General features: G+C 36.8%; 1 protein-coding gene across 1 annotated transcript; it reads left to right on the top strand.

The window, feature by feature from the left end:
* The first annotated feature begins 13,940 nt into the window (after positions 1 to 13,940).
* On the top strand, positions 13,941 to 15,966 carry LOC129573607 (uncharacterized). The gene is made up of 2 exons (XM_055454363.1): positions 13,941 to 14,128; positions 14,225 to 15,966. The coding sequence occupies exons 1-2, from the start codon at positions 14,056 to 14,058 to the stop codon at positions 15,607 to 15,609; spliced, it is 1,458 nt and encodes a 485-aa protein (XP_055310338.1). The 5' UTR covers positions 13,941 to 14,055; the 3' UTR covers positions 15,610 to 15,966.
* Positions 15,967 to 16,681: the final 715 nt, after the last annotated feature.

The following is a 16,681-nucleotide window of genomic DNA, read 5'->3' as shown; positions in this document are numbered from 1 at the left end:
GGTTTTTTGGTGTCAGAATGTATGTTTGTAGCGGTATAGGCACGTACCGAATATCGCCGAAAACAAACATAATCGATTTGGATGTGAATTGAATTTATAAACGACTCACTCTATAGATAGTTTCCGTATTTATATGTTCAATTGATTTTTTTTTCTTGGAAAACAATTGACTAGTTTGCAACAATACAGTTTTTGATTTGGTGTTAAGAACCCCGGAAACCAATGATTGCTTGATGCGAGTGTACATATATTGAAAGAGGCTAGCGAACACATAGTCGTTGATACGCATGAAATATTGGTTAAGCAAAAGTAAATCTTTTCCATTTAGTTGGATGCGTCACGGCAGCACAGCATCGCGTTACTACATAAATTAAAACAGATGGATGATGGTATTTTCGTGGGTTGAAGTTGTTTTTGTTTCTTTTTTTTTGGTTACCGATGCTGTATTCAGTTCAAAGTGAATTGGCACCTCATGGACTTTTCTTTTGGCGCTCTTTCTCCGTGCCCATGCATTTATTCCAACACATGAGTACAATCCCAAGAAGTGATCTTTATAAAAAAAAAACTTACATGGGATGCACACTAAATATGCACTAGATATGTGTGTTGCTGTTGGTTGTCTTACAGGCGAGATATGCGCCGTAAGCCCAAAACTGTTCCTAAAAGAGGAAAGCACACAACAGAGAACAAACATCGAGCTCTCTCTCTCTCTCTCTCTCTCTCTCTCTCTCTCTATCTATCTGTTACCGCTTTCTTTCACTTCTCAAAATAAATGTACACACCGAGGCGATGGACGTTCTTTTTCTTTCGTCGCATTAAATTATTGCGGTTCGTTGTGGAAGTGGTAAGAGAGTCCAATGAATTACAAGTGAACCGATATGTGTTCGTGTGCACATGTACATGTGCATTGTATACGTACATGAAATGAGCTAAACACTCTCGGTTCGCGGTATTTTCTCCTTTGTTCCAATATATCGAATGAAGAAAGATAGCACCGCAGCAATACATCTGAAAATTTATGAACAGACGATATACAGTTAGAATCTTGTTCGCAGTCACAGGCAGCGAGGAACATGGAACAAGATATCAACATTGGGTGTTGAAGGCTATTCTTTCTTCAGAAACAGCGGCGGCGGCGACGGTGTTGCCATTGTGAGTGCTATCGATCGACATGTTTAATTTCAAAATGTGTATTCGGCTCTCCGTTTTCTCGATATCTAGTACAGTATAGGGGAGCATAGAGCAAAGCCACACCACACTTTTTTCGATACGTAAATTTTGGTTTTGAATGAAGGCAATATCTTTCATTTTATATTTGAAATGGAAATTTGCAATATTTGACCAAAATAATTTCGGCCTGATAAATGGAAAAAGTCTTAAATCTCATATCCACGGAGAAGTGTATTGGGCTGGAGAAAAACACTGGCAAGCGTCAAGTGTCCAACATTCTAATGCGCAATTATGAAAAAAAATCAGATTTGGCATATGACGTGCCCAGAGCGAGATATGTCGAGTTTGCACTTTGCCCCGTTTACCCGATATGACGGTGTTTCATTACAATTGCAACGTTTCCACATTCGCAAACACGCACGACCACTCTACTCTGTTGCGATCTTTTGAATAAGAATATACACGGGATGGCGTATACTGTACATCGTACACATACACGTATACGTTAAGCTGCAGTTGCCTGTTGCGTCTCTGTTGGGCGAAAAAAAATTATACCAACTGCTAAATTTGACCAACATGCGTTTTTCTTCCCCACTTTGTGTTCTTTTGGGCTCGTATTTCCATCATTTTGCTTTTGTTCTCAACATTTTTTTTTCAGCCGAATTTTAGTTAATCTACAAAGCATATTCGTAAACTATAGCAAACAGTCCTTAAATGTCTACAGACTTCTTTGTTTGGCATTCATTTGGCTCGTCAACGTTTGCGCACTTGCCCCATTTCATGTCTGGCAAATATTTGCATGCATATGAACAGTTCATGTGGCAATCTAACCGCCGCTCGGAAATAGAGCACATGTTTGTGGAGTAATTGAGTTGGGATCGTTAAATATATGCAATTTACATACGGCAAAAAAGAGAAAAAATGACCGTATTTCCTTACAGCACAAAAAAAAGTTCGTAATTTGGCTATCGTAATTGTTTTCGGGTGGTTTTAAAGAAACCAAATGACTTCGAATATAATTGAGTGTGTGTGTTTCATTCTGGATTCGAGCGGGTTTCATTCCATGCGAGCTCAAAATGATGTACTACTAGTCTTGCAGGTGTTTCAATTGGTTGTAAATATCATTTGCAAACCGATCGTCATTTTCTTCAAATTCTTCTTCTTCGAATTGAGTTTTCGAAAAAAAAATTCGATGTTGGCTTCGCAAACACATTATTCACAATATGAAATTGTTCAAGATCAGCATAAAATTTCAAACTCAAACATCATTCGTTAATCGCGTCCGATTGCAAATGCAGTAGCAGCAATTAAATGAAATTGAAATAAATGTGTGGCAACCGATTTCTCATTATAAAGATACATAAAAAAAGCGTGGAGAACAATTGCCGATGTCACCGTAAATATACATAGAACAGTATATTGCGATGCCATCAATCAGTATTTAAGTATGCTTGTCGTTTTTTTGCCTCATTTATTCTATCTCTCGTCTTTGTTTATTTCGATTCAATACGTAAAATCCACCTCTAATATCAACAATATCAAATTGCTGCTGTCAAATGTATTAAGTCCCTATATCACGTTTTTGTGATCACTTTTTTTGCCTATGAATGTAACAAAATTCAAATGAACCCAATTCCAATATAAATATATGCACACCACATTTTTTTTCTCTCTCTCTTTTGTCAATGTTGATTTCCATTTGAACGTAAATATTAGTGAATTTGTAGGAATAGTAGGAAGCGCCCCATTTGAATTAGCAATTGTTATCGAGTAGTTTGCCATCTATTCAATGTCAATGGTACGTAGGAGGCTTTCACCCCCTAACAAAATCAATTTGAATGACTATTTGTTGATTTTATAAATCAGTTTAATCGGAGAAGAGAGAAAAAAACTCGATTCAAATCATCAGAATAAAGTGAACAGGTTTTTGCATCGAATTCAATTGAACTAAATATAGATGCTCGGTAATTTGAATTACATCAATATCGAAAAATATTACTTTTTATTACGAATAAAGCGATGCAGAACAAATAAATAATCAATGACAGAATTCGCATTCGATTGTCATAAATTCTGTCGTTTTACAATATGCACAAGAATGTCAGATATTTTTGTAGGCAAATTAATCATTGCATAATATTAATCGTGTGCTTTTATATTTGAATATTTTACTGAAATGTTTCTATATGCAAAACTGCATCGGCTAAAACCTGAATCTAGGATTTGACTCTGACAACCCGTTGAGTATACCCGAAAATCTATCAAAATTAAATTTCATATAGTACGTTGCTCCGAAATCAGTATCCCGCTGCGAAAGAATGCGAATTGTTTGCGTAAACAGTGACATAAAAGCGAGCACAAATATCGTTGCTATGAATAAATAATTGCGGTATTCGAATCATTCAATCATTGTTTTTAATTCCGATTCTGAGGTTATCAACCGATCAATTTCACTGTAAATAAACTTCTTGTCAGAATATCAACAACTTTACTTGAATGCAAGAAGAGATTTTTTTTTTTTTTAAAAATTTCGTCGCGATGTGTTATAGACTGAAAATCCTAGTTTGCACTTTGCACATGAATCTATTTCATCGCGTTGTACTATTGGATGGGAACAATTTCTTCTTCGTACGAGAAATTTCCAATGAATTGAAGTAAAATGAAATGAAATCAATCAATTGCATTGCGTCATTAGCCATCATTGATGTCAACTGGCAGAAAAAAAAGAAGAATAAATGACTTATTTTGCTTTGTGTGCAAAATGAATGATCAAGCCAATGGAGCCAATGCTTTGTGTCAACAAACACAATCACTTAATCGCATTGTCAACGGTACAAAATGAATTGTCGTGCAATTAGTGAAACTGATTACAATATATAAACTAGTCAATCATTTTGACAAACAATCAATATGTACACGGTTCATCGTGAAATGTTCATGATCATGCTGGTATCGATCATTGATATAAATGATGCATCCAAATCGAATTTAGACAAGCTGTAGATAACAAGTCAACAAATGAGAATAAAATATTAAAGTAATGTTTCGTGAAAACCATTTAACCGAAATGCTTGGAGTATCTAACCCTCCATCGATCTACGAAAAAAAAACGATCGTAGCATAAAATCCATCACTTTTGGATTTAATTACACTGAAATTGGAATTGGAATATGAAGAAAATGAAATAAAGGAATGAAACAGAAGTGTCTGTAGCAATGGTCCAAGTTCGAAGGCATAAGCAAAGTGTATGTGTAAATATGCGAGTGTGTTTGTGTTTGTGTGGAATCAGAGAGGAAGAATGAGAAATCCAATGTGTATATAAGTAGGTGTGCACACGACAAACGCCATTAATAGTCAACGTATACTCTGTATTGTATGACACAGATACTTTATGATTCACTTTAAAATACAAATGCAACCAAAACGTACGCATTCTGATAGCTCAAATATCGGCGTTGGGTTTTGAACTTCGAAAAAAGATCCAACAACAACAACAGTTCCAAAGACACAGCACACATTTACGCTACTTCACGTCTCTCCTCGGTTGAATGTGTCTTTTCTTCTTTCGTCTCTGGTCTCCTCGGGTGTGTTGTTGTTGTTACTGCTGCTGCTGCTAGTATCCATACACAAACGGTGTGCTACGGCGTATAAGTTATTGGTTATTGTGTTGTGAAACATACATTAAACACCTACGTACGAGACTTTCTGTGATGCGGAGAGATTAAACAACAGCTCTGTGGTCTCTATGCGAACACAGCAACGTTTAGATGATGGTAAACCGAAAAGTACATCAGTCTCCAGTACAGCGGTGTTTCGATAATTTTATGAAAAACGGTTTTCTTTTAGGCACTTTCAGACATACAAAAAAGACACAGAGATAGAGACAGACAGGAGAGTGTTTGATGTGTTAAACGTCACGGATTGATTTTCATGTGCAAATCGTGCAAATGCAAATCACCCACCATCAATATCTAGGCATTCCGATTTAAAGTTACATAAAGAGCTGACTCATGTATATTTCATAGATATTGCTTGCTATCTCGTCGAAATCGGCTGGCACAAATGCTGGTGAAAAGACAAACAAAAACCCAAAAATAACGGATATAAATAAAATGACCGTTTTCACCGTGGTTTTCCTGTATTACGATCGGTATTTATGGAGAAAAAAAAAACAATTGCGTTTAATTGCAACACATTAGATAAAATTATACTGCGTTTTCGTGAGCATTCTTATTTTGTATTGTTTTATGAGAATACAAGTACGCAAAGTGGCATATGGATATCGATATGAATATGTTTAGTATGGTGTCGCTGCTCTTTGTCTGGCTTCATTCCATTTGGCATTTTACTGGTGTCATACGGAATGCAAACGAGTAGGGTATAGTGGGGTGATGTGGGAATAGTTTAATGTGGAAATAAGTTTCAATGTAGCTCCAACACTCTTTACAGAGAACAGAATGATATCTTTTCAAAAGAATTACAAATAAATTCCTACATTAAAATACAAAAATGTTGATTTGTAGCATTGTTTGACAGCGAATATCGACTTTCCGTCAATTGTATTTCATTGCTGCTTGTATTAAGATCTGAAAATCTGGAGAATTATATTATTAAAAAAATCGGATCAAACCTGTCTTACTGATTTGAATTTTGCCCAAAAAATCACCCTGCCCTATCTTACATACACCCTAAAAGTGTATGGCGGCCGCTTGCGTAGATTATTATTAGTATATTTGCGCTGTTGGATTTATTTAAAATCCATCTTCTTGATCGCAGCGGATGTTGAATCTCATTTGAAAGGATTTAGATTTAGCATCAGCATCAGCATCAGCATCAACGATCATTTTCATCATCAAAATATAAAAAACGAAGAAATAGTGAGAGAGAAAGAGAGAGCAAGGAAATCTGATCGTTATAGTACATTTTTGCTTTAGCTCATAGCGATACATACACACAGCATATTTGTGGAGTAAAAGCCATGTGTATGTGATCACACAATGTTTTTTTCTTGGAGATGCATTCAAGATTAATGGAATATTTAGGCGTTTGCATGTTATACACTGCGCCATTGAGAATTTCAAATTGTCGATTTGCTTACAGCACCGAAAAGGAAAATAACAACAACAGCAACAACAACCGCAACACGAGCAATAAACACGAAACTATATGACGGTGGAAACGCTCGTGTAAACCACTTAACGATGCTGCATCGACGAGACTTAAGTGCGCTGCACACTGATTTGATTTGGTCATTAAATAGAAATTGCTGTTGTAGTATAAAAGATGGTTAGCATGGAATTTGTAATGCCTACTACGATTATTATATAGTATATTGTTGTCTGTTGTTAATTTTCAGTCACACCGTGTTCAGCGTCAGACCGTGCAAAAGTCTAATACGTCATGTGCTACAATTTACATGAATCAATAAATTCAGCAACGTTTCTATAAGTCAAATTGTACACATTAAATATATCCAAGGCATGAGCGACACACGAGCCCCAACAACAACAACGTGTTAACCAAGACAAAAGCCATTTTAATTTATGATCCTTATATATATATATATAGAATTATCGTTACTAATCGCATCTAACCTATCGACAACTGATTGTACGCGCGTTTTGTACACTGCCCAGTAAGTATTGTATCCACTTCAACTTCTAATCTTTTGTATCATTTGAACTCCAATAATTGTATGCGTTCGCGCATTGCTAATTCAATTCCGTGCTTGAGTGATATACTTTTTTGCCAAAGTAAAACGACATTCGCCAACTGTTTTCCCGTCACTTGAAGGTAAAAACACTGAAACGACAACCACACTTTAGAGCATTTCAGTACGAATTTTGTGACGAATGGAACGAAAATTTCGTGTCACAATTATGAAGTTTGATCAATAGATCGGAATGAAATCTCTTTTTTTTGCCCAGAAACATCTTTCATCTTCTAGCGATTATCGGGCGTAGAAATGTGTCAATTCTGTGGTAGTAGTCGTTAGTTGTTATGTCTGGGTGTGTTATGTGTGACTGTGTCGGTGGATATATCAATTTATCTCAGGAGGTTTTTAATTTCATTGTGGCATATTTTTTCGAAGCTGTTATTGTTGACATGGCATTCCATGGAATATATAGATAACGACCATGTAGCGAATACGACAGAATGTGATTATGGCGTCATAAAGGCATCGCAGACAATTATGAATACACATATGATCAAAGCCGTTTTGTTATTGGTTTTGTCCTCATATTCTTGACACAGCAAATGAACAAACACTCACTCACACATAGCGTTGCATACGCGTGCGCGCACAATATGCGAATGGGGATAATTTCAAGTGAAGTGTTCATTTTTTTTATAAATTTTTATATTCAATTGACTATGACTAATGAGTCACATATACCATAAAATATGTAACATAGTACTTGGCAAGAGAGAAGCATTCTTATCCTCAATTTAAAGCAATGCGTATATTCACAGTTAGATTACGTATGCTGTTTTTGGTTGATCATAAACTTCTTCTTTTTTTTAAATTTTGGTGCGATACTAAATTTTCAAATGAACAATGACACACGCAACCACAACAACAGTTATAATAACAATATTTATATCGTTTAACACTTACATGATTTGTGTCTTTATTTTATCCAAATAAATAAATTCTTTTGTTTCACAATATATTTCGATTTCTTTAATTCTCTTTCCGTCCAACACAGTCGCCGCAATCTTTCACTAAAAAAATCCGTAAAAGGTGTTGATGATTATTAGTTGTAGGTAATATTGCGCACTAATCAACTATCCGTTATTATTTTTCTAGGTGTTGTTTATTCTTTTGCTTCTCATTCTCTATCCCTCCCTCTCTTTCTCGATTTCTGGCCAAGCAAGAGTTAACAAAATAACAACAACATTTAATTAATTAATTGCAATTATTTGATCTTGGTCATGATTTGATCGTTTTATTTGTTATTATCTTCGTATGGCACAACATTATTGCTCGAATTCAAAATTAATCAAAGGCCATAGATTTGTGAGTAGAATATTTCCGGATGTTTCGGATAAGTTGTGAATTTGATTACGCACACAGTACACACGTGAAAAAAAAGAGGTGCCACACACCAATCGACACAAGTCGTTTCACTGAATGATCTCATTCGTTTGATCCGTCCATATGCCGTTTATGTGGTGAATACGATGGAATGAGAAGGAATGGAATAATAATTAAATGCTGGCGTTATTTTGTTCGTCTCCTTTGCTTATCTATGATTGATTTTTAAACTTTTTCTTTTTTATCTGTTGTTTTTTTCCCTCCTCGCTTTGCTTGTATCCAAAAAAATAAAATGATCATTTAATTTCGCTAGCACTGTTTTTGTCACCATCGATTGAACTAACAATATATTTATACACATATATTGCAATATGTATAAATATACGTAAACAACGATAGTGAAGAAAATTTTTTTTTGTAAGGTTAAAAAACACAGTGTGCAACCAGTCATTAGATCAGTCACTCATTTAGCACAATAGATCAGCAGACAAAACTCACATTGAATTGGAAAGGGAGATAGTAAAATAGACGAGGAGAAACTTTTGAAACGTACGTACACACGCGATTCACACACCTGTTGATACTCGACTGAACGTACGTTTTGCTGCTTTGGAGCTGGAGTTAAAATGGCCGATATCGAAGAAAATACGACGACAAAGGTAACGCGACAAACAAAATCGTCGACTATACACGATCATCAGGGATCGTTTTAATGTATTGTGCAAGATCTTGGCTGTAGTTGTGCACACACAGCCGAAGCAACATGGGAAATAGCGCACATTGCAGAGAGAACAGAAACCAAATAAAGAAGAAGAAGAAGAAAAAAACAATATTCCACCAACACACAAACCGATCGCATTGGAAATTTTTCGGTTGTTGTATGCGTTCTGTTCATGAATTTTATTTGTTTTTTATTTCAAGCACCTCTCGTGTGGTGTTCACTGGATTTGTTTTTCTATTGTTGTTGTTACTAGTTGTGTTGGTGTTGAACGCGTACTCGTATGTTCGATGCGCATATGTGTGCGTGCGTGTGTGTTATGTGTATATATCGGTTAGGTTTCTGTTTGCGCATTTAAATTTCCTGAGATTTTTCTTCCTTTTCTCTCTCACTCTATCTCTCTCTCTCACACTCTGATTCTCTCTCCTTCTCGTTCCTCTCTTACATAGAGATGATCTTGGATGCGTTTTACTGAAACATGCGCTAGGATCATCGTTTACACTCTATGCAGTCTATTCAACGGAAGAAATCTGTTTTACTTGTGGTTTAAAGTCCACTTTTGGAACTCTCGTATTATTTGAATATTATCGAACCGCAAATAAATCAGCCAGTCATCTCATTCTGAATACAATTTCAGGACTTTTCTCATTTGGTTACTTTTTTGTCATCTCTTCTTCTTTCTGAACATTTACTGATAGAATATGACTATGAATCTCATAAAAATGAACGTTTATATACCAGTTTCTAGTGTTGAACTGCAATAACGTCAACAAACTGTACAAGTACGGATTCAAGTGCATCACCTATTTTGGCTAACAATTGACAGGTTTTGCTATAAAATCTACCTAACGATTTTGTTGTGTGATCCAAAATAGAGATGGCGGTAGCCACTGGCCATTGAAAGTTTTTCTTCAAGAGCTTCTTCAGTGTATAATTCATTTTTGCTTTGAACATTCAAGAAAATACAATCTTTTCGAATCTTCACGCTGCCAGAACCTCTATCTTCTAGAAAATTTGGTATCAAATGACAAAAACGCCCGATTCTATTTCATTCCATTGGCCTTCCACCGATCTACGTTGCTAATACGCTAAACAGAGCCAACTGCATCGGACAGACTGTCCGGTACAGTATTAATTGATGAAGTGATAATCGGAAAGGCTTGCTTTTTCTCATTTAAAGGATTTTTTCCCTCCTTATTAAAATGCTGAGCTGATGTTGTAGGATGCCTTACGGCAGCTTCTCTTTTGTATCCGGCGACACTTCCATAAACTTTCACTAGCGCCTCTTGTTCACTTGTTGTTGTTGTTGACAGGAAACACGACGAGAGAGATTTTTGTTGACAAATAAAACATTTGCTGAAACAAACAGATTTTCAAGAGTTAAATTAATTAGATTGTTTTAGGAAGATCTCAAGTGCTGTATTGCGCCCTCCTTAAAAATTTATTACATGGACCATACGTATGCGTGTGCGTTAAGTGACTGCATATGAAGTTATTGCAACAAACTTCTTCCACATTATTTGCCTGCAGGACGTTTTATCAGCTCTCTAGCCTGGAAACGTGTCTCAAATTCAATTAAAGCAATTTCGTCAAAGGGGATTTCGCAGTGATCCAACAAATTTCTGTTGTTCTTTTCATTAGAGATACACGAAGGGAGAGAGAGAACTTTTTGGAGTTTCGTGAGCGCCAAAATTGACTCGGTCTCGGGTCACTACCAATCGATTTGAAGAATGCTATAGTAAACCATCTGCTGAAATGAAAGAAAGTGAAAGAGAGATAGGGAGAGAGGATGAGAGATGCGTGCCCATACACCATCAGCATATCCATGTGCGACGTCCAATGAATCGGTTGCACATTATGATCGATATGTGTTAATGCCAATACAAACGGTATTCCTTCTTCGATACTGGTGAGCGGGTATGAATAGTGCACAACCGCCTTGTTCGTTGTGTTTGCACACCAATTCTCGACCCAGCTCAAATGCTCTGGAGAACTTTTTATGCTTTGCCATGGAGAAAATACTGCCGACTCGGCAGAAAAAGATAACCAAAATTAAAAATACTTGCCAAATGCGAAGCGTTTGCATTAATTGAATACTAAACAACAAATAGCCGCCAGCCAATTTCGGCTTGATAGTTGTGTGTGTATGTAATGAATGAACGCACGGATAAACGAATGTGATGGCAAGAGCGAACACACACACAATCCGGTCGTGCCGTATTTTGGCGAATGGAGCATCAAGACGCGTAATTGCTTTTGCACTTGGCATATTTTAAATTTTGCTTTCCATTGTCTTGATTCTCTCCCTCTCCCCCTTCCTCTGCTCCACACCGATCTTCATTCGTGCTTCTATATTTGTATATGGATGAGATTTTGTTCATATGTTAATTCAATCATTTGGAGGCGTCGTCCCTCTTTACTTAGGTATTTATCTCGATTTTGTTGGTGTTACGTGACGAGTTTTACATGCGATTGAAAATGTGGTGTATCGTCTATGAGCTGCTGCCTGTCGCACATCGTAATGTGAATCAAAAGATTTGTTTTTAAAATTAAATTTCTTTCCACTTACAAGCCCAGGCTTTCTTTTATAATTCCATTGTTTTCCCAATGGCCGTAAATACCAATTCGATGTCGTTCTGAGCCAAAAGTTAGCTAGCATACGAACGAGAATGGGAAGGAGAAAGATAAAGAGAAGGAAATCCAGTCACAATCAAAGTGAGCAAAACAAACTGAAAAACAGACCGTGAAAATTTCCAGCAATAAAATGATGAGTGTGCACACTGCACACTTTGCACAGTGTACAATGTATATAAACAATTCTATTTTGCCTGGACTCGTTTAAATTTGAAAATAGAATCTCTTCATGGAGACAAAATGGAATTTTAAAGTCAACGAATTAAAAGACCTTGTCAAGTATTAAATACGCTTCGACAGGCTACATCGAATAGATTTTACCAATTAAAACACAAGTCACTATGAACATTTTCGCATTTTTTTTCTCGCTAAATTGAATTATTCGATATCAATATCAATTTTGGGAATTTTTCGGGCTCTAAGGCCATTAACTTTAACTATCATCAGTTAAATCAATAGCAATCAGTGTCCACTCGTATCACAGATTTAAGCCAATGACTTATTTTGAAGAGAGAAAAAAATACAGAGAGAGGGGAGAGAGAATTTCCCGCTAATATCGTCCTTTATAAACAAAGGTCAAATGAAACTGGTGCATCGGTGTCGATAGTTTCAGTGTATTATTCTTCAAAAATAAAAAATCCGCCGAAAACAATAACAACAAAATTAACACTTGAAAATTAAAGTGTTTTTTCAACATATCATTGGCTTCTGGGAAATTATTTGTTGCGCGAATTAAGTGTCTTTGAAGAGCAAGCAGCTCAAATATTAAAGAAAGGGTTACTTTCGTCCGCTTAAAACGAGTATCAAGTATTGTATATCAAATATTTTCTTGCGAAGCGATGAGCCATTTATCCAATGGTGTTTGAGAATCCATATTTCTGTCATAAGTCGAAAGGGCGACAAAAGAAATCCCACGAATTAGCTCGCTTTAAAGTTTAAAACAATAAATGCGTTATAATCTACGGCTAAGGACAAGAACGAAGGACACTCAACGCTTCACATTTGCCGTAAAAGAGAGCGAGAGAAAAAGAGAGAAGTAGAGACAGACTGTCTTCGGTCAGGGAGCCACAATGTTAAGACTTTGGTTGTTGTTGTCATTCTTCATGTTGTTATTGTTTTTGTTGTTGTCGTCGTCAACGTCGTCGTCGTCGTCGTCGTCGTCGTCGTCGTCGTCGTCGTCGTCGTCGTCGTCGTCATCATTGAACAGGTAGCGGAAAAAAGACAAAATCATTGCAATATTGTATATGACTCGCGTTGCCATTGTTCATGGTTATTTTCTGTTCTACCTGAAATGAGTCGTATGGGTCATTTTTTCGTTGTTTACTGATGTCTATGTTTGCGTCTGTGCATGCGACAACTTTCTATGCATGCAGATTAAGCCGAGTTAACGAATCTTTTTACTTAATTGTTTTGTGTGTGTTTTTTTGTTCTCCCATCCTCTCATCAGATTCCCAGAGGAATGTATTTCTTTATTAATCCTGATTCTGATCATCTGTTTTTCCTCAACGCTCTACAACTTTTGGCCTGTTCTTGTCATTTTCGTTTTCTTTCTTCCTTTCGAAGGGAGGGACAGACAGATTCCTTTCACTTACAATAACCGCAGTCATTTACTTTTTTCCATCGGTTATCGTGCTCATTTGCAATTTGAATTTTGAGCGACTAACAACGAGCGAGTGTGACTGAAAGAAAAATTTCGTTAACATTTCAAATTGGTTTTTTATATAAATCTTTTGCGGAAATTAACTGTATTTGATTTCTTGACGAAAAAATAATTATTCATTTGAGAACTTATAAGAGGTTAGTAGAAGGTAGTTTATAAATTCCATGACCGACCAACGATTATCATTGCAATCTTTTAATGTGTGTGTGTGTTGATGAAAATTTGTTTTTTTTTGGTTTTGTTTCTGTTATCGTTAACATCTGTGTGCTTTCTTTTCAACCAACTAGTAACCTTTTTTTTCGTTCATCTTCTCTAGATAAGTATACGAATAAGATGGATTTTTTTAATTCATTCATCCCCGTGTTCATCAAGTATGATTTCGTGTCGGAAAATCAAGTATTGCAAGTGACAAAAGTAAGTAATCGTTGCCCACGATAAAAAGAAAGAAAGTTGTTTTAGCACTCGAGCGTTGATGAATCATCTATTTGAAGGTGAAAAAACTGCTTACGTTGAAAGTGCTATATAATGCCAACAAAAATGTCAGAATTCTAATGTTTTTCGTTTCGGTTTTTTTTTTCATTTTACAAATAGAATTGGGTTGAATGCCGTTTGAATATGAAACCATCACCCACTTCGTATCGCTGTATTCAAATAAATGTTTATCCAAAGTGTTATGACCAAATGATGCCGCATTTCACCCTGGATATCAACACAAAAAATGCAAACATTCGCTGTGGACCGGTTAGATCACATTCAAAGGCAAATGTGTATGGAATACTATGGAGTTGTACAGGGAAAAAATGCCGAATTTTCATTGCGTTCGAAAGCAAAACTATGCACCAAAAGTTCAGGAAATATTTCAGAAAACTCTTGAAATTTTTCAACTTATACAATGATTGCGAGAACGGTAAGTGAATTTTAATGACAATAACAAGCAAAGCAAAGCTATTGCCGTTGCCATTTTCATCACACTCATTTCCCCTTCTTCACTCTGTTCACACAGAACATGCCGCCGAGCACAAAGTTCTCGAAAACGAAAACATTAACTCCGTGTCTAATGAAGCAGAGCAAATGACTGCCCGTACAAGAACAAATCAAGCGAACGGCGACAACGACGTTGATGATGACGACGACGCATCACTAGCTGAACAAATTATGCGCGTATCGGATGCATCAGGCAGTTACGAAGATGTTGTATTACGACCGAAAACTGAGCAGCATAACAACCGTCGCTTGGCCAGGCCCCTTGCCGTTCTTTCCGGTTTATTCAAATCACATCGCGAAAGTGGCGCAAATCAAGAGGAAAATGCGAGTGAAAATTTAACAAAGTCTTTGATACCACCGGTTGTAGATAGCAAAATCAACCAAAAAAAACCGAAGAGAATAAGCTGGAACATTTTTAAGTCAAAGAAGAAGCATCGTGATGAATCACCATCGTTCCAACATTTTCAGGAGCCGCTGAATGTTGAACGTGTTTCATTGCCAATTGGTCCATCACACATCGACAACGATGCCGAGTGGTACGATTTGAATAGAGAAGAAATGAGTGTGTTCGAAGCGCAAGTGTCCGATATTGTGAACGAATTCAATAACGGTAACCAAATGATTGGCGATTCGGAATCAGAGTCAATATATCACTGCGATCTTGGCCGATATTTAACCATATCGACGAATATTTTGTGGTCACATAATCTATCGATGTCATGCCAATCAAATGGTAATGCGTCGAATATCAATCTGCTTGGAGCTAATATCAACAGAGACCAAATCCACAGTGACATATTCATTGAAGACGAACGCACCAGTGAGATTGAGGATGTATGCACATTTGATGTACGGCGAAACAGCATCGATTCAGTAGATTCAGATGGTTATGCTATAATGCAACCGATCCTTCCGTTCAAGAAGGAGCAGCCAATTTTAATTGATGACATTATGACTGCACGGTATGATTCCGATGTTTCAAGCAATTTGAGCTCCGGTTTTGGCAGCGATCACAGTGATTCAGATGATGGTGGTAGCAAAAGTTCACCACAAAATCCATGTTCATCCATTACGTTTGCTGCTTCACCAGCAACTTCAGATTTTTCCGAAGCATTCCCATCGCCAGCAACATCAACATCAACAGGAATGGCAACCACACCATTGACGGCAAAAACTATGCAAAAAACATCGAAGAAGCGTCGCTTTAGGTCGAGAAATTTACTTGCGATGCTGTATGCGAAACACACACCATTGCTATCGAACGTGACACAGACACCACCAAATAAATTATCGCCCGAATGCATGAAAAAAGTGCACAAAAGGACGTCATTCAAAGTGCGTCTATCCAAAAAGGACGAGAGAAGCGTTAGGGAAAAGTCGTCGCAACCTTCATTGCAAATATAAATTCGTCAGCCAATCAATCGTCAACGAACTAAATCTGTCAACGACATTCGGTCATTCGGCTGCCAACGCCAAACTTAAAAGATGTATTTGTTTGCAATTCGTTTGACTTGACAACGATGCCAACATCGAATCAATTACAAAGTTTCCAACATCGATTCCAATCAGCAATCAAAACCAACAATTGACATTTGACTCAATTGGAGTCGGATTTGTCTTTTGACTAAACCGGAAATTGTCGGTTTTGAACATGCGTTCGTTCTAAATTCACTCGAACGAGTTCAATTTCAATTCGTTTTTTAATTTTGTCAACATAAAACTTTGTATCAAAATGATTTGTACGACTTTCCTTTGTAACGGCACATCAACTAGGAAAAGAAGCGAGCAAGAATTCTCTTGCTTTATCCATAATTCATTTGTAACATCACATTGTAGATTGTTTAACATTAAGTTTAAGTGAAAACGTTCTCATAGCTTTAGAATAGAGTTTATGCATACATCTAATTTTGTCATTTGTAAAATACATTCGAAGTATAAATGAACATTGAGCTTAAAACGAAACTTTTTCATTTGCCAGAAATAATAACCTTGGGCTGGACGGAGTCAGACGAATGGTTGTACCTGAAATATGGCAATCGTGCCATACTTAAATAGCCTCTCTTTCTCTCTCTCTCTCTCTCTCTCTCTCTCTCGACAGAGATATTCTCGTTCCTTCGTTATCTCTTCTCCATTTATCCGCTCTCACTCCGTGTCTCTTGCTTTCTCTCTCTGTCGCTCATTGTTGCCGAGTTTTGCAAAAAATTTTTCTTGGTTTCTCTGTTCACTGCATCGCTGTCAAAATTGTTAATTGTTACACATTTGATGTCTTCTCTTTATCCGTGCGCTTCATGCAAATTAAATGTTATTTTAGTTTTCTTGCCTCTTCGCTTTTGCATTTCGTCCTGAAATTGGAAACTTGAAACTATTTCGGTCGTTCATGACGTCAGGTACGACAATATTGTCATTTGCAGCAGAGTGCAATCTAGTTTGCTGCACATGCTCGATTTCGAATGTATTGTTCGGCTATTTGAACCGT

The sequence above is a fragment of the Sitodiplosis mosellana genome, unplaced genomic scaffold (genome assembly GCF_009176505.1).
Source record: "Sitodiplosis mosellana isolate CC-2019 unplaced genomic scaffold, AAFC_SMos_1.0 Smas_scaffold_6102, whole genome shotgun sequence".
Lineage (NCBI taxonomy): Eukaryota > Metazoa > Arthropoda > Insecta > Diptera > Cecidomyiidae > Sitodiplosis > Sitodiplosis mosellana.
The sequence above is the reverse complement of the archived record's forward strand: the minus strand, read 5'-3'. Positions and strand labels throughout refer to the sequence as shown.